This window comes from Siphateles boraxobius, unplaced genomic scaffold (genome assembly GCF_051911475.1).
Source record: "Siphateles boraxobius isolate OS27281-9 unplaced genomic scaffold, OSU_SipBor_1 29, whole genome shotgun sequence".
Classification (NCBI taxonomy): Eukaryota; Metazoa; Chordata; class Actinopteri; order Cypriniformes; family Leuciscidae; genus Siphateles; species Siphateles boraxobius.
Genome location: NW_027508908.1, coordinates 14340145 through 14362735, shown reverse-complemented (window position 1 = coordinate 14362735; position 22591 = coordinate 14340145). Strand labels below are relative to the sequence as shown.

Here is a 22591-nt window from a genome sequence, read left to right as displayed (position 1 = left end):
TGATTAATACCTTTATTATAATCACTCATTAGATATACATTGAAGCAGCAGTAGATTTCAAAATCCACCCTATTCACCGACCATAGTTTTTTGCCCTCTAATAAAGATTATTTGATCTTAAAATCTTTATTGTTTTGTGATCTGTAGATGAGAAGAGCAATGAAATAGATTTAGCAGCCTGTGAGGACTGGGATGTCAAAACCATCACCAGTGCTTTGAAGCTTTACCTGAGGTGAGTTTACTGCATTCCGTTTCTGTTTGCAGATAGTAAACACAACATAGTTTCTATATATCCTTTCTCTAAATGTACTGATTGTAATTTGACAGAATAGGCCTACACCAATGTGTTCATGTGAAATGTCAGGGGTGTTTAGTGAATTTCACAGTGGGGCATTCCTTTCAGTGATAATGTATATTTCAACATTTAATCAATATTGCTTTTAATTGATTTATGTAATTGATGTGTAACAATAGAATAGCACAAGGCAGCTTTAGTAATGCAACAGAAAAAGAGTTGTATGTGTGTTCGGTCTTTGTACTGCACTACAAATATGAATGATATTGGTGTGCTGATTTTGGGCTAACGGTGCTGGGACGTGTGCCAGATACTGAGCGAAAGTACCTTCAGATGAACTTGGTTATCACAGTGTGTATGTGTGTTTGTGTGCTCATCTAATTTCTTGCAGTGATCAGCCACATTAATCATAGTGTTGTGTATATAATAATGCCCAATAAAGCCTATAAATCTCTCTCTCTCTCTCTCTCTCTCTCTCTCTCTCTCTCTCTCTCTCTCTCTCTCTCTCTCTCTCTCTCTCTCTCTCTCTCTCTCTCTCTCTCTCTCTCTCTCATACTCCCTCTCCCCTTCTCTCTCTCTCTCTCTCTCTCTCTCTCTCTCTCTCTCTCTCTCTCTCTCTCTCTCTCTCTCTCTCTCTCTCTCTCTCCTCTCTCTCTCTCTCTCTCTCTCTCTCTCTCTCTCTCTCTCTCTCTCTCTCTCTCTCTCTCTCTCTCAAGGAGCCTTCCAGAGCCACTAATGACATACGAGCTGTATAAGGAGTTCATCGTCCCTGCAAGTATGGTCTTTGTCCTTGCTTAGACAATAATCAAGCAATACCCAATCAATTACTCGACAAATGCCATACAATTATAATATGTGCATGTCCGTGAAAAAAGAGCTTGTGATTTTTGAAACTCTAAGGGGGGTAAATGCTTGTCAAAAGTATCATCAAATTAAATTCTGTTGAAGGACATCTGAAATATGGAAATGACTGCCAAAGATGGTTGTCCTCAGAGGGTTGTCGTAGGTTATGGTAGGTCAATAGAGGCAAGCCTAAACTAGAAGCAAGATGCTTTTGTTAACTAAAACTATAAAAAATTATTTATACAGCTAAAATAAAATATAAATATTACATGAAAAACGCAAATAAACTGAACTGAAATAAGTTAAAGTTGAAGTAATAAATTACTTAAACTGAAATGAAAATAAATTAAAGCTAAATAGAAATGAAATATAAAATAACTGAAACTAATAAAAATGACAATCACATGACTAATTTATGAAATTAAAAACAAAAATTATCGAAACATGACACAAACTAAAATAGAAACGGAAAATATAAAATAAAGCAAATTTTAAATAATAACAATAATAAAGTACAGGGGTTGGGCAATGAAACTGAAACACTGCCCAATAACATTGGAGATTTCACGTCTATAAATGGTGGCCAGTATTCACTGATTTTACATTCCATCGGTAAGACCAGAGTGTGAAGGTTGAATTAGCAGAGCAATAGCACAGCTGGACATAAAAAAAAATTGCATTCCACACAGCATAGTAGGAGATGTCAGAATTCAAAAGAGGACAAATTGTTGGTGTGTGTCTCGCTGGCTCATCTGTGACCAGGACAGGAAATCTTTGTGGTGTATCGAGAACTATGGTATCTAGGGTAATGTCGGCATTCCACCGCGAAGGACGAACCACATCCAACAGGAGTAACTGTCCAGCTGCCCAAATCACTGCAGAATTAAATATGCACCTTGACTCTCCTGTTTCCACCAAAACTGTTCATCGGGAGCTCCAAAGAGTCAATATTCATGATCGGGCTGCTATAGCCAATGATGGTTTCAACGGTGCCAACAGTGCAAATCTTGGGCTATGGACCATGTGCAATATGTATTTCTCTCTGATGAGATGACCTTCACTGTCTTGCCATCATCTTTAAGAGTTACGGTGTGGTGAAGCCCTAAACATACTCAACTCAACCGTGCAACTAATTGGTACAGAAATTGTACCCTGAAGGAGTGCTGTGTATCAGACTGATAATACACCAATACACACAGCAAGACTTCTGTGGTGTAACGTTGAACATCTCCCATGACCTGCACAGTCACCAGATCTGAATACTTTTGAGCCACTTTGGGGTATTTTGGAGGAGCAAGTCAGAAAACGTTTTCCACCACCAGCATCACATGGTGACCTGGTCACCGTTCAGGAAGAGGAACGGCTCAAAATCCCTCTGGCCACTGTGAAGGACTGGAAAGTGTCATTCCCATGATGAACTGAAGCTGTATGGTCACAAAAGAAGACCCTACACCATATAATAATTTGTTGTGGTCTAAAACAGGTGTTTCAGTTTCATTGTTAAACACCTTTATATAAATAATACAAAAGTAACACTGATTACACCAGCCATAATAAAAACATCAGAACCTTGAAAGGATTGGGAGTTGAACAAATTAAAAATATCATATTATATTTTAATTTGATTCCTGGACCAACTTTGAGCAGTATCTTTGGATGCTTTTTTTTTTTAGGAAATGCTGGTCATTTGTAGGCTAGTTTTCCTTTACTGTTTGGTCCTACTAATTCAATAATATATATATATATATTTTAAAGTTTTACACATTTATTGTAAAGTGTAAACTGTGATACCGCATGTTTCATGATGTTCTCCCTCTCTCTCTCTCTCTCTCTCTCTCTCTCTCTCTCTCTCTCTCTCTCTCTCTCTCTCTCTCTCTCTCTCTCTCTCTCTCTCTCTCTCTCTCTCTCTCTCTCTCTCTCTCTTTTGGTTTGCACAGAGAGCGCTAGTCCAGAATCTAGAGTTCAGGCCATTCACTGTCTGGTTCATAAATTGCCAGAGAGGAACAGATTAGTGCTCAGTCTGGTAACCAAGCATCTCGCCAAGTGAGTGGAAGCTGTTTTTTTCTCTCTCTTGTGCATACACAAATTTTTGTGTACATTCTCTATTTTATTTCTCCAACCTTTTACTGCTCTCGGCCGTCAGCCACTTTTTTTCTCTCATTATTTCTGACTTACTCCCTCTCTTCATGCTTAACTTCACTAAACAAACACACACCCTTCTTACTGGCACCAGTAGGCTACCTCTGTTGCTGAGCAACAGAGCAAACAGGCAGACAGCACTCTGGAGAGAAAAGAGATGGAGCAAAGAGACAACTCCACATGGACTTTCATAGTTTCCATGCTGTTATCTAGATCAACATTTTTTTTTTCTAGAGAGAAAAAGCCTTTACCATCTCCTTTACATCCAACAACTGTAAACTTAGATAAGAGAGTTATGCAACAGCTTTCTGTTAAGAGATTAGATCGGGTAATAAATTTAAAAAAAAAATGTATGCTACCTTTACAAGACTTTACCTCAGGCCCATTTCTATATAATGTGAATGTAAGCCAATTGAGGACAAGCGTATAATCTCTCTAACCTCTGACAATCAGTGACTGGGCAGCCGCATTTTCTCAAAATATAGAGTGGGATTTGCTGGCAGCCAAAGATGTGCAATTGGAAATTAAATTCAGGTTACCCGCCACTAAATTACTCTTCCATCCACTCCAGCCCTCGCAAAATGCTTTAGGAGTTGGCGCAGTTGCACACCCATCAGAGATGGAGAGAAAAAAGCCAAATGTTGCCATGTTATCTGAAATGTAATCAAAGAGGTGATTAATTGCTCTCTGTCTGTGGCATATATCTTTTCACTGTGCATCATTTAAAAATGGTAAACTGACTTTTCAGGGCTGAAGTTTGTTTGCATTGTTCTGAAACAGGGACAGAATTGTTTTTAGTGAAAAATAATTAAAGTTACTTTTTTTAAGTTCATTAGTTAAAATGTTATTGTTAATGTTATTTGGATTTTTCTAAATCTTTAAAACAGTGTCAAAGTAATCATTAATAACCATTTTCAGAGGAAGAAAGTTTTGTAGGTAAGATTATTTGGTCACACTTTATTTTAAGGTGATGTAGTTAAGTTACATAGTACTTACTCAAGTACTGAGTACTTAATATGTACTTACTAACATGTACTTAATATAGAGTTAGGGTTTGGTTTAAGGTTAGTTATTTGTAATTATGCATAATTTACTGTTATTACTATAGTAATATGTAACGTAGCACTTTGTTTTACAGTCCTGTTTCGCACGAACATACTATGTACTTAATGTAGTAATGCCACTAACTAGGTACTAACCCTGAACCTACCCCTAAACCCTAAACTTAACCCATGTAGTTACCTTACACTACTCATTACTTTTGTGGTTAGAACACTGTAAGTACATTGAAAGTGCACATACTGTAAAATGAAGTGTTATCATTGTTAACTACGTCACCTTAAAATAAAGTGTTACTGATAATGTTTTCTGAAAGAAGTCTCTTATGCTCACCAAGGCTGCAATAATTAATTGATCAAAAACTCTGTGAAAACTGTAATACTGTGAAATATTATTGAAATTTATAATAATATTTATTGCATCATTACTCCAGTCTTCAGTGTCACATGATCCTTCATAAATCATTATAATATGCTGATTTGGTGCAAAATAATTTAATTACCGGTAATTTAATTAATCCTTGCTAAATAAAGGTCTTCATTTCTTTAAAAAAAAAAATTACTGACCTCCAAAATTTTTACAAGGTAGTGTACTTATTTTGTGATCACAGTGCAAAGTGCATTGTCACCGTATGTGTTATAGATAGCCCTTTTCCACCAAAGCGTTTTGAGAGCCGGTTCGGAGCCGGTGCCTGCGCGCGAACCAGTTCTTTGTGTTTCGACAGCCAAAGAACCGGTTCTCGGCCAGGAAAACTGGTTCCAAAGCGGCACCAACTCTTTGCTGGACTAGAACCAGAGAACCGTTCTTTTACCACGTCATGCTTACGTCGGGGGCTGGGGGCGGGTTTAGATGTGTTCTAAATATCTTTTCTGACCGCAAAGCCAGGAGAAACATTTGCAGAAACACGATGTAGTCCGCCATTGTAATTGTTATGTTTGAAGTTGGCGCAAGCGTTTCTAGCTTTTTTTTTATTTTTTTTATTGAAAACATTATGTAAGCAAAGAAGAAAACAGTCACAAAATAGAAAAAATAAACGGAGAGAAAAAAAAGACAAGACGGGTGTACATAACTAATCAGAAAAGATTACATATCAAAGGAAAAGATTAAAAGACTTACATATTTCAATTGTTTTTAAAGCCTTCTTGGTTCACGAGTTAGAGATAATCCCAAAGTAATGTTGTACTTGCAAGCGTTTCTAGCTGAGACGTAAAGCGACGTACACAGTGACGTAACGACGTCGTTCGCTGGGCGCTCTAGAAGTGGAAAAACAAACAGGTTCTGAGGAGGTTCGCAAGTTGAACCAACTCCGAACCAACTTTGAACCAGCACCAGTTCCGAACCCGTTCTTTTTTGGTGGAAAAGGGAAGAGTGGGCTTGAAATCGCAGCAAGGGCCCGGTTTACACCTGGTATTAAGAAACGTTTTCGTTGATCGGATCACATGTGGCTGACGCTAAATAGATGTAAACAGGGTCTAAAATGTTTTGAGTTTGACTACTTTCAACCACTTCAGAAAACTCATTTGTGATTGAATGCGTTTGAACAGCCACAAAAGACCGCCTACTCTTTCAACTTTAACGGCTAAAGACACAAATTTGGGTTGAAGATGAAAAAAGAACCAAGCACAATGTTCTTTCTCACCATTCCTGATTTCTAACACGCATTTCACAGTGGACGGCCTGGTCTTGCGGCTTTCAGAGCAGAAATGAAAGCTGCTGCTCTCTGTATGTTGTTCCGTCGTCTTCTGGCACGTTCATATGTGAATTACCCAAGCTTATTTCGTACATTAGATCAAAAGATCTGAAAAAAGCCCATTCATTTACCCATTCATAGACCCTCCCCTCGAAGAAATCACGACAGAAGTGGTCGAAAGTGGACAAAAGAGAAAAATACCAGGTTTCTCCCTCACAAGTGTGTACTTGTGATCCGATTGACCGGAAAACATCTAAATACCAAGTGTAAACAGGGCCAAGGTGGTCTCGGACCATGTTTGTTGTTTTGTTTGAACTGAATTTAATTACCATGTTCAAACAGTATATATGCCTACATGAAGCAAACTAAAAAGAGAAAATACATCAGGTTCTGACTGCACTAGACACGGTTTTCATTACGACTTAGGAAGGAATGATTTGTTTCTTATACAAAGGGTGGTAAGGATACACTTTCATATGATTTACAAATGGATCTACATGGAAAATATAATAAGTAAAGAAGTTTGGCTAAAACTTCTCCAACTGTGAAGCTAATTGCCAAAAGGGTAAAGATGACATTTGAGTCATTCAGCATGCAGTTAAAAAAAAACACACACACACACACACTTTTTTGACATGCTGCCAACCCTCTCCTCCCTAATGAAAGTCTTTTGGGTAATGGCTTTTACCCACCTCTCTCTTATTTTGTCATTTGTCTATAATTATCAAAACCAGAGTAAATTCAGCAAGGATGCAAGGACACTGAAGATTGTGTCTCTAAGGAATCTATGTAATAGGAGGTTAACTGTTTCTAATCTCACAATCAAAACCAATAATACAAATGCAAATAAATTCAATGTACTCGCTATCTCTCCTCAAAATAAACAATGTGCAGTGATGTCTATCTTTCATGTTCTTTGAAGTCATTTGGTCATAACTTGATAATGTGTGTGTGTAGTGTTGCAGCCAACAGCAAACAAAACCTGATGACAGTGGCAAACCTGGGTGTTGTGTTTGGTCCCACACTCATGAGGCCACAGGAAGAAACGGTTGCGGCCATTATGGACCTCAAGTTCCAAAACATTGTGGTGGAGATTCTCATAGAACAGCATGAAAAGGTAAGACTTCTCAACTAGTGTGGTGCCCAAAATGTTGTGTAGGTGTAAAGATACAAATACAACTCAGAGGGCATCACATTGTAGACAGCTAATGAAATCTATTTATTTGAACAATGTTTGATTTTGAACTTTTCTATAAGGCATTGCCCATGCAGAGGTTGTTGTACTTCTCTTCACAGCCAGGAGGGGGAACCATGTGTTTTGACTGTACTCTGCTCAGTTAGCTGCTATTTCTCATGGCTCAAATACAGTTGGACTACCATACTCATTTGACTAAAACACAGGTTAAAACACTGATTTAATCGGCTTTAGATGACAGTAATCTGGTTAATCCTAAAATGGGGTTTATTCTGATGGACAAAGGGAGAAAGAGTGAGATTATTTCATAATCTCTGAATTATTTAGCCTTCATTTGAAACAGCCTGATGAATTGCTTTCATAGTATGCCCAATGTTGTGACCAATGACCATATTTTAGTGTTCATAATAAACTCTAGGATCTATTAATCACTTTTGCTGATTAAATGTTCACTGTTTCATATTATATTTTTTAAACTGATCTTGAAATAAAAACAATTATATCATAATAATAATTAAGATGTCATTTGAATAATAAAATGTTGACAGAACAACAGGGGAATTTGTTTGTATTTACCATACACCATTTTTAAGAGACATACATGCAGCCAAACAAGATGATGTTAACATTATGATTGTTTTATTACCCATTACAACATTAATACTCACTTCAGTATGTGTGCTTGGCGTATGTAAAAGAATAATGAAAAAAATTGTCAAAGTTCTTGTGTTCTGAAAAGCACTCTGAAGCAGCATCCAAAATTCCATAGATGGGCAGATTTATGTTTAATATAAAGCATTCCTAGACTAAATGATATTGCGTATGACGTTGATTTTGTTTTGAGGCAAGTTAAAATAGGTGGGCAAAGCGTTGAGATTCAGAAGGAATGACAGAGCAGAGCAGCAGACTGATTAGCTCCTCTCCAGACTGCTGATACCCTCAGATGCACTCAACAGACAGTGTTTTGCATTCAGGTCCATCTGTAGAGAGAGATAGAAAGAGTAGTTGGAAAAGTTGCGAGACAAAGAAGAGTCGAGGGGGAAAGTGTGCAGACTGAGGGCAAAGAGAGAGAGAGGGGTGAGAGGGTAACGAGAGAGAGGCCGATCTGGAAGGAGAAAGACGAGGAAGAAAGTCAGAGAGAGAGAGAGAGAGAGAGAGAGAGAGAGGGGGGAATGGGCAAAGACTGAGATGGAAAAAGAGAGAGAGAGAGCAGACTTTGCTGTCGTCTGCAGAATTTCACAACTGTATCAGATTTCTATCCCTTCTACCAGCTCCCTCATTCCTTTGTTCATCCCTGTCGAGAGTTCCGCACTTCTGTTAACCTCCGTCACTCACACTGCCCGTCTGGGGTTCAAATGTAAACACTGCTTGACTGTAATGAAGTCGACGCTATTATGAAAACATGTTTCCTGTGTTGTCGCTGAACGGCTGCCACTCGTTCAAATGCATGTCAGTTTCAAATGCCTGTGTTATCTTATTTGGGCTTAACTCTCATGAGAGATCTTTTGATGCCTGTTGCTGTTAATGAAGCTTGCAAACACCTCTTATACAGGAAAAGTACACCTAAAACGTGAAGTTTATTTATTTACTCATTTTTCATGTCTTTTCAGAAACTTTTGGATTGTCCTTTTTCTGTAGAAGTGTTGAATAATGTCCATTCTACTCTCTTCCAAGTAAATGGTGATAAAGGTCGCAGACACACCAAACCCATATACCAAAGAACTAGCACCGATTGAAGTAGACTGTGGTGTCGACTGCTTAAAGGCAAAAAAAGTTGTGCAGGAACACACCAAGCCGACGGTCGGCCGTCGGGCAGTTTTTGTGTGTCGGCCGACTAAGTTTTGTCAGTGTGTTCCACAACGTCGGCTGAAATTGGTCCTCGTCGGCCTTGTAACAGCCGATTCGACATGTTGAATCGGCATCGGGCCGTCTGTGAGAGAGAGAACTCTGATGTGCTCGAGAATAATAGCAAAACAGAGAGCAAAGTATAAACGGTACAGATAGAAGGCTTCTGTTATGTTACGTCATCTTACATGAGTGTTCCTTGGCAAACATTTAAATTTAACATGAGTGGAGCGGAATAAAGAAAGTGTTTAACAGGATTGATATTCAAAACGGTAAGCACGCACTGCTTTGTTTATGGTTTTTGTAACGTTATCTGCAGCCTGCAGCGTTGGTTTCTCTTTTTGAATGTCGAATATAGATGAATATATCTGCAGAAATAGACAGTTGTCTCATTTACACGCAGGCGCAGAACGCGCATTCTAGCTAACAGTCGGCAGTAGTTATCTCGGTGTGTTCAAGTACAGCTTTTTACCCCGACGCGAGGCGACAACACAGTCGGCTTTCATCAGCACTAGTTCGTCTGAGTCGGCTTGGTGTGTTCCTGCCTTAACACACCCCAAAGACTACAACCAACAAGCTCTTACGTTCTGCGCCTGAGTGGAAATAACCATCAGGTGGCAGTAGTCTGTATTTATCATTTAATAAGGAAAGAGCTAGGATTGCAGCTGACAAACCGTAAACAAAGCAGTTGTTTGCTTGCTTGCTTTCATCACTTCGGTTTTTATACTCGTGGACTGTTTTTTTTTAAGCTTAACAGCCAATCTGATTAGTCTGATTAGTGCCAACGGTGCAGAAAACGCCACAAAAACTCGGCAGACAGATGCTCAACTATCGCCTGACATTGCTTAATGGCTGACCGTTGGCTTGGTGTGTCATGCTCTAAAAAGCATCATAAAATGGATCCATACGAGCTGTCCTTATTCCGTGTGTTCTGAAGTCAAATGATATCTTTTGACCTCAAAATTTTTAAAAATAAACCAAAATTTCGGCAACTGAAAATATTTGGCTGAAGCAAAACAAAAGAAAAGAATTTTCAGTAGAAACGGTTTTGAAGGGCTAAAATCATTGACCGAAAATATTGAGTTTAATTAACGTTTCTCCAATGACGTGGGTGTTGTGTTTGGCCCCACACTCATGAGAAAGCAGGAGAAACGGTTGCAGCCATTACGGACCTCAAGTTCCAGAACATTGTGGTGGAGATTGACTGTAAAATTGAGAGGCTTGTTGCCCAAAGAACTTTACTATAGCTGGTTAAATGTATTACCTGAGAACACAACATCCTGGACATACATTTCAAATACCCGAATATCCAAATTTAGTAATTGAAGCTTTATTTTCAGTTTTGGTTTTCGGTTAAAAAAATAAATAAATAAAAAATCTCTTTGGAGCATCATTACTTTTGAGTGAGGAACAGAGTGAAATTAATTCTTTATTCACTGTTATTATGTCCTTGAAAGTCTTGCTTGACAGTCATAGTCACCATTCACTATATAAAAAAGAGCAGCTTGGACATTCTACTGTAAATATCTTATTTTGTGTTCCACGTAAGGAAGAAAGTCATACAGGTTTTGAAATGCATGAGTGTGGATTGACTATTCCTTTAAGATGCAGGTCTCCAGCACATCCAAAATCTTTATTTGTTTTGTTTTTTTCACCACAGAATCGCACATACATAATCGCATACATAATCATTTTTATTTCTGTGCAGGCATCGGCTGTAAACAAACTGTTTACTTTGATTTTTACATGCACACAACATATTCAGTCTAGCCAGCAAATCCCACTAACTTTTTGTTCTTTTAGATATTCGGGGATGTTCCTTCCAGCTCTCCATGCTTAACAACTACACCCCTCTCTGCGCCAACCAGACAGTCCAAGAGGCTCAGCCGCCAGAATCGCCCGCTGGCTGTGTACAACCCGCAGGTGCTGGATATTCAAACAGGTACGGGAGACTAATCCAGGGTTCGTACAAGGTGCTTAAAGTGCTTGAAGTTATTGAATTTGACTTTTTGAAATTGAAGTCCTGGAAAACCCTTCATATTTTTGAAGAGGTACTTGAGAAGTGCTTTGTATTATTAAAAATAGGGATGCAACGATACCGAGCTCATGTACTTGTACTCGTAAAAATGCTCAGATACCAACAACCAATATAGGCCCACCAGGCAGCATGTGTACAGCAGAGCCGGCCCTCCCTATACACGAACTAAGCGGCTGCTTAGGGCCCCGCCGCCACTAGGGGGCCCCCAAACTATGGTTTGACCATAGAAATTGACTGTGACCTGTAACTCGACGTAAATTCGCATCACATGTTAACGCAGCAGTAGAGTTACTCAAGGGACACTGCAATTATTCGCAATCACAAAAGTTTATTATTTGCATTTGCTTTAACCCTCTGAGGTCGCGCGATAGTCTCGCTTTTTTTCTTATCAGTGCAAAAGAAACTCAAAATACTCTGTTGATTTTGATCTTACATATTAAGTGTTGTACATCATTAGATCCTGATAAGTGTCTATTTTTTTGTGGATACATAAAGGGTTGTGCTTTTCGCCAAATAAAGAAAAACAAACATGATGCGCGGTCTGCCTTCTCTCTGTCAGTTAAGTCCATTCTGAAACGGTTCCGAAAATTAACTGTAATTCCGCGAATACTTGTCATACAGGCACGAGTGTTTTTCCATAATGAAGCTTGAACTCTCTTCTTTTAAATGAATTAATTTATATAAAAAAACAAATATTCTCAGTTTATGTAATCTGTATGAAAAGAGAGAGATGTCAGTCTTTTTCTTTCCAGCTCATTATACCTGATTACGTGTTAATGTGCCACGCCCACGGAGAGCGCGCGGTATTCAAACGCAAATGATTTTAAGCAAGCCATTCAAACATGCCAACGCCCACCAGCTGGATTATAAAACACATCATGTTCAGTAAGTATCTTACTAGAGCTGTGTACACAGTGTATCCCTACGGTGTGAGGAATAATACTATCTAATAACCCTGGAAAATGTACCAGAAGTGCTGGTAGTTTCATTTTGAGGAACAACGGATCCAGCTGATGTAGTAAGTCGTTTATTCTTAAGTGCTTTGTTCTAATCGCGATGTTGAATAGTGTCTGACTGTAAACCGCAAAAAGACTGTTTAAATATGAATTGCGTGTCTGTGTGTAGGCTAAATGATGAATGAACGGCACAGGCGCGTGCGCTTTGTTTACTACAGTTATACAGCGCGTGTCTGTGCCGTTCATTCACTCTCGCACCTACAGTAGTAAACGTTATGTTTACATGAACACATCCAAACTATATTGCTATAGCCTACTAAGATGAGTAAAAATAGACTGAAATATGTTGAAATAAAATGTCTGTATAAGCAACAAACTGCAAATTCACATGTATATGCTAATATATCATACACAATATGTTACAGACTAAATATGAATGTTTAGACTAGACTTTGTGATTAGTTTTGGATAGATTATAAAGTTTTGACTGTAAAAAAAGACTACTGTCACATTAAATAGGTACGCTTTTGTTCACCAATTTCTGCTCATAGTTAAATATACTATAGTATGATGTTTTGTCAAAAATAAAGTATGTATATTGAATTATCAACTAAGATGTTATTATAGTGTTTGTTCCAATATTCAAACTGATGAATCCTTACCTTTTTTAATACGTATGATAAAATGTATACTTTTTACAAAGAAATACACTTGAAATATTGTTAAAATTGTAATTGTTGTTGTAATTGTAACCTATTTGTAATTGGTTAAAATTTCTAATTGTAAAATATGTATATATAGATAATTTCTTTAGTCCTTGCATTCTTTGGGACCCTGTGACACTCCTGTGTGAAAGGGCTAATTAATATGCAGCTCATTATGTATGTGGTACATTATCCGGACTTTGTCTTCTCAGGTGTGAACAAGCCTCCACGCATATTGCCTTTCCAAACAAGAGGTGTCTTATAAAATTTAAATCAATGTATTGTTTTGTGTAAATGATTAGGCAGGATGATTTTCAGATCATTTTGAAGCAAAAATTCTAGGCAACAACACTCATTAGTCAAAAGTCTTGTGGACACATATTTAGTATGTGTTTTGTGTCCTTATTTCAGACAATTTAAGTTTTAGTTTTTTCAATAACCACGCATAAACATTATTCTCTAAAAAATACAAACATGTACATGCATGTTGCTCACATATTACGGTAGCCCCGTTTATGCTTTATAGAGTGAATTTACACCTTTGCCATTAACATGTTTATAAATAACTGAAAAAAGCACAAATGTCAGAGCATGTCAGAACACCTCAAGGACCCCAAAAACCCCTTAGACCTCAGAGGGTTAAAGCCTTGCCGGTTAAACATTTCGTTCGCGTGCTGTTCTGACATGCGTTTTTTTTTTCTGTGCACATACACACTGAGTGTGCGGTAGGGATGGCTCGATACCACAATTTTGGCTTATGTACGATACCAGAACCTAATACCTCGGCATCGATACTAAATCGATACCACAGGTAACAAAAAAAAAAAGTCTCAAAATTTAAGTGACACTTAAAAAACACTGCTTGAAACTCTCCACTACCAAATGTGCTAAGAAATGGTATCAAAATGTAAAATAAAATAATAATAATTCAGTCAGGGAACATACAGTAGGTTAAATTTTGATTTTGAAAAGAACCCTGATATTATACAATTAAAATAGGTTAATCTCTATAATAACAGATTAACATATAATAATAATAGAATAATGAAATGACATGTAAACCATTAGCTGTCATGCATCAACAGAGGATTATCAACATTTATTGCATTTATTCATCTTGGTTTGGTTACTGGTTGGGTTCATATTAGTTTAATGCATTGCTAAACGTATTAGTATATTTAATTTTCTAGGTCATTTAATTACTGATTGATATAGATTAATAAATGCTATAATACTGTTAGGTCAGGTTACCTAATGAATGTTGACAAATGTAGCTTAATTGTAATATTAGTAATATTCATATTACTACTATCAGTCTCTCTCTCTCGGCTTATTCCTCTAGGGGTCGCCACAGCGGCACTAATATGCCATTCATTTTACTATCATTAATACTAAAATTAATATTATTAAAATTTTAGCAACTGACAAGTCAAGTGCTTAGGCAGATTTGATGTGTTGCCTCCCTGTTTGCAGAGTGGTGCATTGAGATCTGTTTCTTTACTTGTCTCATTACTTTTGTAGGCAAAGTAATGCCTTATTTCACTCATACTGCTCTCTCTATTTATTAATTTCGGGCGTGTAGAAATTCGAATGAGCTTCGTTTGATCCATCGTGTTCCTCTGTTGTGGCCGTTTGCCGGTTACACATGACCCGCGTCAGTTTAGGTAGCGCACTGCCGCCTAGCGGTGAACTTCGAAACAGCAGCGCATCAAATACCGAATTGAACAAAATTAGGATATTGTACCGTTTGAAATATAATATATACCGGTATTTTTGCAGTACCGGTATACCGCGCATCGCTAGTGTGCGCACACTAAAAACCTGCAAAACAGCGCCCGATTATTGGACTTTATCTACATTGCGTCTGATTGTGCAAATACTGTCAAATACACTCAGGGTTTACATAAACACAGTTGGTTATGTCTAAATTGAAAGTAATCAGTTGTGCCTGTCACTTTGTTAGAAGCGGGACAGCAGCCTATAGTATACATGGATAGTTAAAAGGATAGTTAACCCAAAAATTATATTATTTACTCACTCTCCATGTATCAATTTCTTTCTTCTGCTGAACACAAAATAGGATATTTTGAAGAATGTGGGTAACCAAACAGTTTCAGGTGCCTTTTTGACTTCCATATACGAAAAAAAAAAAATACTATGGAAATCAATGGGGTCTATCAACTGTTTAGTTACACACATTCGTCAAAATATCTTCTTTTGTGGTCAGCAGAAGAAATAAATTGATACATGGACAGAATAAATAATGCCAGAATTGTCATGGGTGAACTACCCCTTTAATGTTAATACATTTATTATTGTTATCTTGTTACAGGTCCAACTGATTCGTATTTAAGTATTTAATTTAATATTGTCCGTTTTGTATGTTTTTTTTATAAAAGATGCTGTTTGTCTAAAGTTATTTAGTTAATTGTTCTGCACATTTGCACGCAATATCTTTTTTTTCTTTTTTCTTTTTTTAACAAAAGCAGGTTTGCTGGTTTATTTTGTACACCACATTGACTATATCACTTAGTACTGTAAGACTTTGAATATTAAAGTGCAAAATATGACCTGACCACTCTTGTGGGTTTGGTACTGTTACAATTTGAAACCATATAAGGGTAAAAACATGCGAGGCAGACATTGATGTTAGCAACACAGCTACAACTAATAGAATTGATAATGGGTATGTTTTGTAGTCTGCGAATAATCAAGCATTGACAATAGTCTTTCATATTGGCGGCACCATGGGCCCCCCAATAAAATTCTGCTTAGGGCCCCATAAAGGCTTGGGCCGGCCCTGGTGTACAGTGTTGTGTGTCCAGACCATAGACTGTAAAAAAAGATGGACGACGCCCCTTCGTTCTCTTCCATTGGTGAGAAGTGAAGGCGCCATTGTCCCGATATGGCGCTGACATCTTGGGACTTGAGTCTGCGCAGTTGCGATTTCGGTACCAGACATGCGAAAGACATGCAGAAGCCGCAAAATCAACATCCCGCTCTGGTCCCGCCCTCACTCTCGCTGAATCAATCGTAAGCACGTGCCTCTGCTGCAGAACAAACCATTATGTCGGTATGAAATAATTAATTATAGAAATTTAGATATTCAATTTAAAGCTCCAATCTCCTCAGTCCTCCAAAGATCCCGAAAAAAAGTCCGTTGTTGCTTCAGTGACTACTTTGCTCAGAGAACCTGTCAATCACAGCTGTCAATCATGTACGCCACAGCGCCGTTTTATAGCATCAAATAACTAACTAAAAGCAAACTTATTTTAAAAACAAACACTTGAAATAACATCAGCGTGATGAAAACTACAGTAAATGACAGAAACTATCTTTGGAAAAAACATATGTGAAGTGTAATTTAATTGTTTAGTTGGTCTCACGTCCCATTGAATAACTTGGGTAGGTGGGGTTTATGAGCTATACTAGGACCGGCCACCGTGGGGCGATCAAGATGCTTTGGCTTCACTTTTCAGGGCTTGTGCGGCACGCTTGGTCCAGACAAAGAAACACTCATAACAGAAAGTATAATGGGGATATAAAATAAGACTGTAGATTAAGTAAATGTATCTTATTAGTGGAAAATAAACTCAATATAGTAAAACATAGCTGTGGTGCGCAAGCTGATAAGAGAAAAATGCGCAGTGGATTGAGCGCACAGCGACACAGACGCGCAAGTAGGTCAAGCTCATCCCTTTAAACAGACATCATTGGAAAGTTTGTAGTTCAATCGGATGTCAATGACACAGAAAATTAAAATGAGTCATCTAGCTTATTATTAATGATAACTGACGAGAGAGAGAGAGAGAGAGAGAGAGAGAGAGAGAGAGAGAGAGAGAGAGAGAGAGAGAGAGCGCACTTCTGTTGAATGATCTTGATCGTGTTATTTGGATGAAAACCAAATCGTATATGTAAGAAAAGTAAAACATGACATGTTACCTGATTTATGTATAACAAGTGGTTCCCTACATTATTACAGGACGTTTGTAGGTCAAGAAGTTCCATGTACGCAAACATCCAAAGTGCATGCCCCGCAAACCAGCGTCTCAGCGCGCGAATACTGAATTAAATTGTCTTTCACGTCTTGCTCTTGTACGGACGAATTCACACAAAATGATGTAAAAACGCCCGTCTTGACGAGTATCCTAGTAAACAAAGTCGGTTATATCTCAAGTGAACGTAGCCTTGTTCAAATGGGGTCCGTGCGTCTTAAAGGGGCAGCATTTTAATAAACCTGCTGTGTTTTAATCAAACAAAGGACAAATAAATTACTCACTGCTCTTGATTAAATAGGCTACCTTTTTCAACTTTACAAAAAGATCCATCTATATTTAATTTATACAAATATTTATATAATGAATATGCAATTTTTTCACATTTGATCACTTTATTCAAATTGATGTACCGATCTACCGAAAAACTCTAAAAACACTATTTTATTGTAGCTTTTCTTTGTTCTATTGTATTTATTTGTCCTATTTGTAATTCGATTATTTGTTCTTATTTTGTTACTGACTGCTTACTTGTCTTTAATAAAAACATTTTAATTCACATTAATTTGGCTGGTAGTTTTTGTTGTAGTCTCAAAATTGGATTAAATAATTGGTATTTCACTGGTGTCTAAACAGTTGTACCAAAATTAACGCTGCAGCCCGTTTGAGATATAGAGCTATTTCGCATGGCTATGAACATGATATTAAGTATATGATAAGTATATTATACAACTTTCATTCTTCAGGTCAATCATATATTCATAGAAAAAAAAAATCTGTTTCATATATCCTTTCAATGGTTACAGGGATTTCCCATGCCTGACAGCGCTGGTCAATGGATTGATCTCTATGTAGTGAAACATCAGATACGATATATATATGTAATTTGAGTAAATAAATAAAAAATGAAAATAACAAAGATATTGTTTGATACGTGCTGATTGAAGTCCTTGAAATCCAAAAAAGTACTGCTTGAAAGTCCTTGAAAGTCCTGGAATTTCATTTAACAGAATCTGTACGAACCCTGCTAATCGGGTTTAAGCACAGTGAGGTCAAGGGAAAAGCAGAAGGAATTATAGTTGTCACATACATTTACTATTAAATAGATAATGACATAATATAGGGCCTTTATCAGTGGAAAGAGAAAGATAAGCAGAACCACACAGACTCTCACAGATATTGCACCAGAAACACAGAAAATACTGGCCTGTTCCTGGAGATATGATATATAATATATAAATGATTAAGATATGTTTTCTTTATTATTAAAGAGACTTTGCAGCAATTCATAGTGGTTAATGTTTATTTGGATAAACCTGGTGGTAAAATAGCCTCATTTATTTTGTTTTGTTTTTTTTGCAGTGCTTTTGCAGTTGGTTTATTTCCATGTGGACATTGGCCGTTTGTCTTAGTGTGGGTTCATGACTATGTAAGACTACTGAGCAATCAGTTGTGATGCTCTGCTGAAACATGCTGATTACCCATTGTCACTCTGTGCTACAGGATGTTGTTTGCCAGTCCATATTTATGTGGATAACTGATGCTTTAGGGGCCCTGGACTTCTTAGAAACGTGTATCCCAGTTCTCTATTTAGATTTGTTATGCCACCCAACAGGAAATAATTTCAGACTGGGATCAGTGCAGGATTAGGCTAGGTTTTGAGCAAATGTTTATTTTTATTATTAGTACAGAACAAAGCAGATCATATTTCCAGTTTCACTTTTCTTTTAAAGGTGGGGTATGTGATTTGGAAAACGACTGGCAGATTTTGAAAATACACAATTCAAATGGTCCTACCTTCTTTCCTCCAACGCTGGCTCTGACTCCACCCATTCGAAGAACATGGACACGCAATCATGCACGAGCGAAAACTCAGATGCGCGAGAGATTGTAATGACGATTTACTACTAATCATGGAACCGGCTTTACTGACGAGATGCGCATGCGTCACGAGCTTTGAGTATGCCCACGAAGGGGGTCACGCGCGCTGGGGGGAGGGGGGTGTGGTACGACCGTTTGATTGACGAACTTACTGTCCAATGATTCTAGGTGGTCTTGGAAATGATTGGCTGGAGTTTTTCGAGTCCTGCACGTTCCACTGATGATCAAATTGCTTAATTTTAATTTCAGTGCTTCTAACTCAGTGGCTGTAATTTGGTTAGGAATAGGATTTCAAGTTATTTTGAAAAAATGGAAAAAAAAAAGAGAATCGCAGACCCCACCTTTAAAGAAGAATGTGGTTTCAGTATAAGGGTCCAATTCTCACTATACCTTTGCTTATTAGCATGCATACAGTATTACTAGGATAGTGGGTGTCTATTAGTACTTATAAAGCACATATTAATGCCTTATTCTGAATGGCCATATTATACATCCCTTAATCCTATCCAACACCTAAACTTAACTACCTTACTAACTATTAATAAGCAGTAATTAGCAGTTTACTGTGGCAAAAGTGGTAGTTCTATGTCTTCGCCTGTTCTTCCACACTACAGCTGTGCAGGTATACTAAAACTAGTATTGGCTCTTTTCACAAAGTAAATTAGCATGAAGTTCTCCGTCGCTACGACGAATTTCCGTTAATTGCAGCGAGTCTACTACGGATTTCCGTTAATTGCAGCGAGTCTACTACGGATTTCCGTTAATTGCAGCGAGTCTACTACGGATTTCCGTTAATTGCAGTGTGTCTACGACGGATTTCCGCCAATTGCAGGGTTCCTGGCTGTCCTTATGTCTTAAATTCACTTTTCATAATGTTAAGGCCCTAAATATGCTTACATTTCTCAAATAGTGTAATAAATGTCATGTTCCTCTCTGCACTCTAACAGCTGTTTCTCAACCTAAGCGTGAGCGGCGCTTGAGCAGCGCGTCAGTGTAACTACATCGTCACTGCAGCTGCAGACGCGCGAGAGTATTCACTCTGGAAGCGTTTGTACAGTGTCACAGCAGCGGCTCCAAAGCTACATATAAGCGAGCAATTATTTACAAAGACAACTATAAATTTGTTTTTAGTTGTAAGTTGTACGTTTGTAAACCATATAAATGGTAAACAACAAAACAACCAAGAAAACAGCTCCAATCTTGTCGTTTCAGTCATAGCCCATTTTTGATATGTTTACAAGAATGCAAACTCCGCGGATAAAACACACACACACACACACACACACAAACACAAAAAACGCACACTCGGGTTTGATTTGGGTTGTGCTAGCCTATGTAGCTGTCTGTGTATTTCGTAAACTAAAAGAAAGTTTATATATAATATTTTCTGTCTAGTTTAGTTTTAGTTTTTTTTGTTTATAATACACCATACTTTCACCCAAACTGAATAATTAAAAACAAGTTTAAATGTGCGTAAATATGTGTAGCTTAAATCTTTTATAAATACTTTAGAGTCTTCATTTACTTTTTTTGCCTACTCCAGTTCCTTTTTTTTTGCCTACTCCAGTTTTTGTTAAAACTCACTAGACATGCTTATTCTGTGCATTTTGGGCACTTTTTGTGTGAAATCAAATTTATTTTGTCCATCAAAAGTGTGCTTTCACTTTAATTGAGCGTTTGCGCTCGGCGCTGAAACCCCCGCTTCACTGCTGCTCATGCGACGCTCCTGCTTGATGCTTACACGCTGCTCCTGCTCCCGGTGTGAATGCACTCATTGATTAACATGCACGCCGAAAAAAATTCGCTCTGCTTACGCGCCAGTGACGCTTGCGGTGTGGAACGGACGTAAGTATTCTGTAATCACTCCGCTCCGGGTTACCCATTCCCACTCACGGAAAAACTGCTCCTGTGTTCACTCCATTTTAAAAGTTACTTTAATATGTTTATTTTTTTATATCATGAACTTCGGAATTTATAATACTATATGTAACATTTTATAATACTATAAATGTTACGGTTTGTAAAGTATTCTACACGTTTAATAAATATAATTGCACAAAAATGTCCAAATGTAGTGACCGCGCCTACAGAGAGAAATGCACATTTTATATGGATTACATAAGGGAATAGTCTGTTTCTATTCGTTTTGAATTGTTTTTCTTAAAAGTAGACATTTCAAGCTTTATATATATACTTCATCTCAGCTGCTTTAGGGGCCGTCCACATGTTTGAGCTTTCACGTTCGTTATTTTAAATGTAGATACGTGAAAAGTGCGCAGAAATAGAGAGCGACGCCGTCGTGACGCTCGATTGTTTTCCCAGGCAAGGGGAAAAAATTCAAATCAAAGTAGGCTTTTGGGCTTTATGTTCACAGAAGGTGCGAGCCGAGCACGAATTCCAGCGCGACGCTTCACGACACGCTTTCAGTTAACGGTCATATAGTGCGAGTCGAGGTGTAAGTAGCTAAACCAAACAACTGTTTACGATAAAAGTATTAAACGGGTAACAGAAACAATCAGTTTGCAAAGACCGTATCAATCAAAACTCAGCTTTGGGAAGATAAGATATATAGGAAAACCCACAAACCCCCATAGCAGGATCACTAATAGCAAGGACCTCGGTATTTATAAAATCCTGCGCACGCCCCTGCTCATGCTGTTCACTTTTCAAATAATCAACATAGATAAAATAAACAATGGCTAGGTTAAAAACAGATATTTTATGATGTATAGTTTGTATATTAGCTCACTTTTGGGCAAAAACTCTGTTGGCTTTTATTATTTGAGAAATAAAAACTTGTGTTAAAAGTTATGCAAATGGTTAATTTATTTGTATGACTACATCACAAAGAGTCAAGTCTTGTCAAAGCATTAGATTGAAAACATTGAAAGTGTGTAAATAATAGAAACGGAGTTCAAAATGGCCTTTCTTTAAATGCAAATGTTCTTTGAGTATTTCATTTGTGAAGGTAAAGCATGTACTCACTCCTAATTACAAGATGAAGAAAAAACTGCTCTTAAACTGGGTGTGTGACAGGCTGTGGAATGGGGTTTGGCCGAGGAAAAATTTTCAGTCAAAAGATTTTTGCTTTAACCCCTGACATTGTCACAAGGCTTTCCAAAATGTGCTGGGTTTCGAAAATACTGCAGTTTTCAGAGTCAGATTAACCACACTTTTCCACACAAGATAGTAAACACTGGTTATTTGTTTAGTAGAGATCCCTGTCTGTTTTGGGATGTTACTTCAGAAAGGGATGGTGGCCACTGCCAAAACACACACACACACAAGGTGGAAAAACTATAAATGTGTGTATTAATGCTGGATTCATGAAAAGCCCAAACCATCATTATTAATCTCTACATAAGACTTTTAAGGGCTGAAGGACCTCTACGCATTTTAGTTTTAGTTTGTGTGGGATAGGGCTGTGCTATGGAGTCAATATAATACCACATAATAAAGTATTGCAAAAGAAAATAAAGTTTTGCAAAACAAAAATAAAGAATTGCAGAGGGAAAAGTACTGAGAAAAAAAAATAGTTTTGCAAACAAAAATAAAGATTTGCAAATATTAATTGCAAAAATCAGTGACATCTGTAATCTTATTTTATCTCTGCAACATATTTGCCATACTCATACCTACTAAGTCATTTACAATGCTCCTTTTATTCTGCGTTTCAGTCAAGTGTGTGCTCGCAATACCGTTTTTTTTTTCCTTTGCGCTTCACTTTTCTCTGCGTTTCTCTTCATGGCGCTGTTTTGACGTGGGGGATGGGTCAAGAAACTGGGCGTGAACAGCTGGCCTGGCCACGCGCCCCACGTAGTCACGTCATCGGGAGGAGACTATTTTTGCAGTACTTTATTTTATTTTGCAATTCTTTATTTTTGTTTGCAAAACTTTTTTTTTTTTTTTGCTCAATACTTTATTTTTGTTTTGCAAAACTTTTTTTCTTTT

At 37.6% G+C, this 22591-nt stretch overlaps 1 protein-coding gene across 1 annotated transcript in view; it reads left to right on the top strand.

The window, feature by feature from the left end:
• The window catches only part of arhgap10 (Rho GTPase activating protein 10), a 101565-nt gene that overhangs the window by 65436 nt on the left and 13538 nt on the right, over positions 1–22591 (top strand). The window contains exons 15-19 of the mRNA XM_077246663.1: positions 148–232; positions 1012–1070; positions 3076–3181; positions 6984–7143; positions 10870–11008. Coding sequence (XP_077102778.1) covers positions 148–232; positions 1012–1070; positions 3076–3181; positions 6984–7143; positions 10870–11008 — 549 coding nt within the window. The remainder of the gene's footprint in view (positions 1–147; positions 233–1011; positions 1071–3075; positions 3182–6983; positions 7144–10869; positions 11009–22591) is intronic.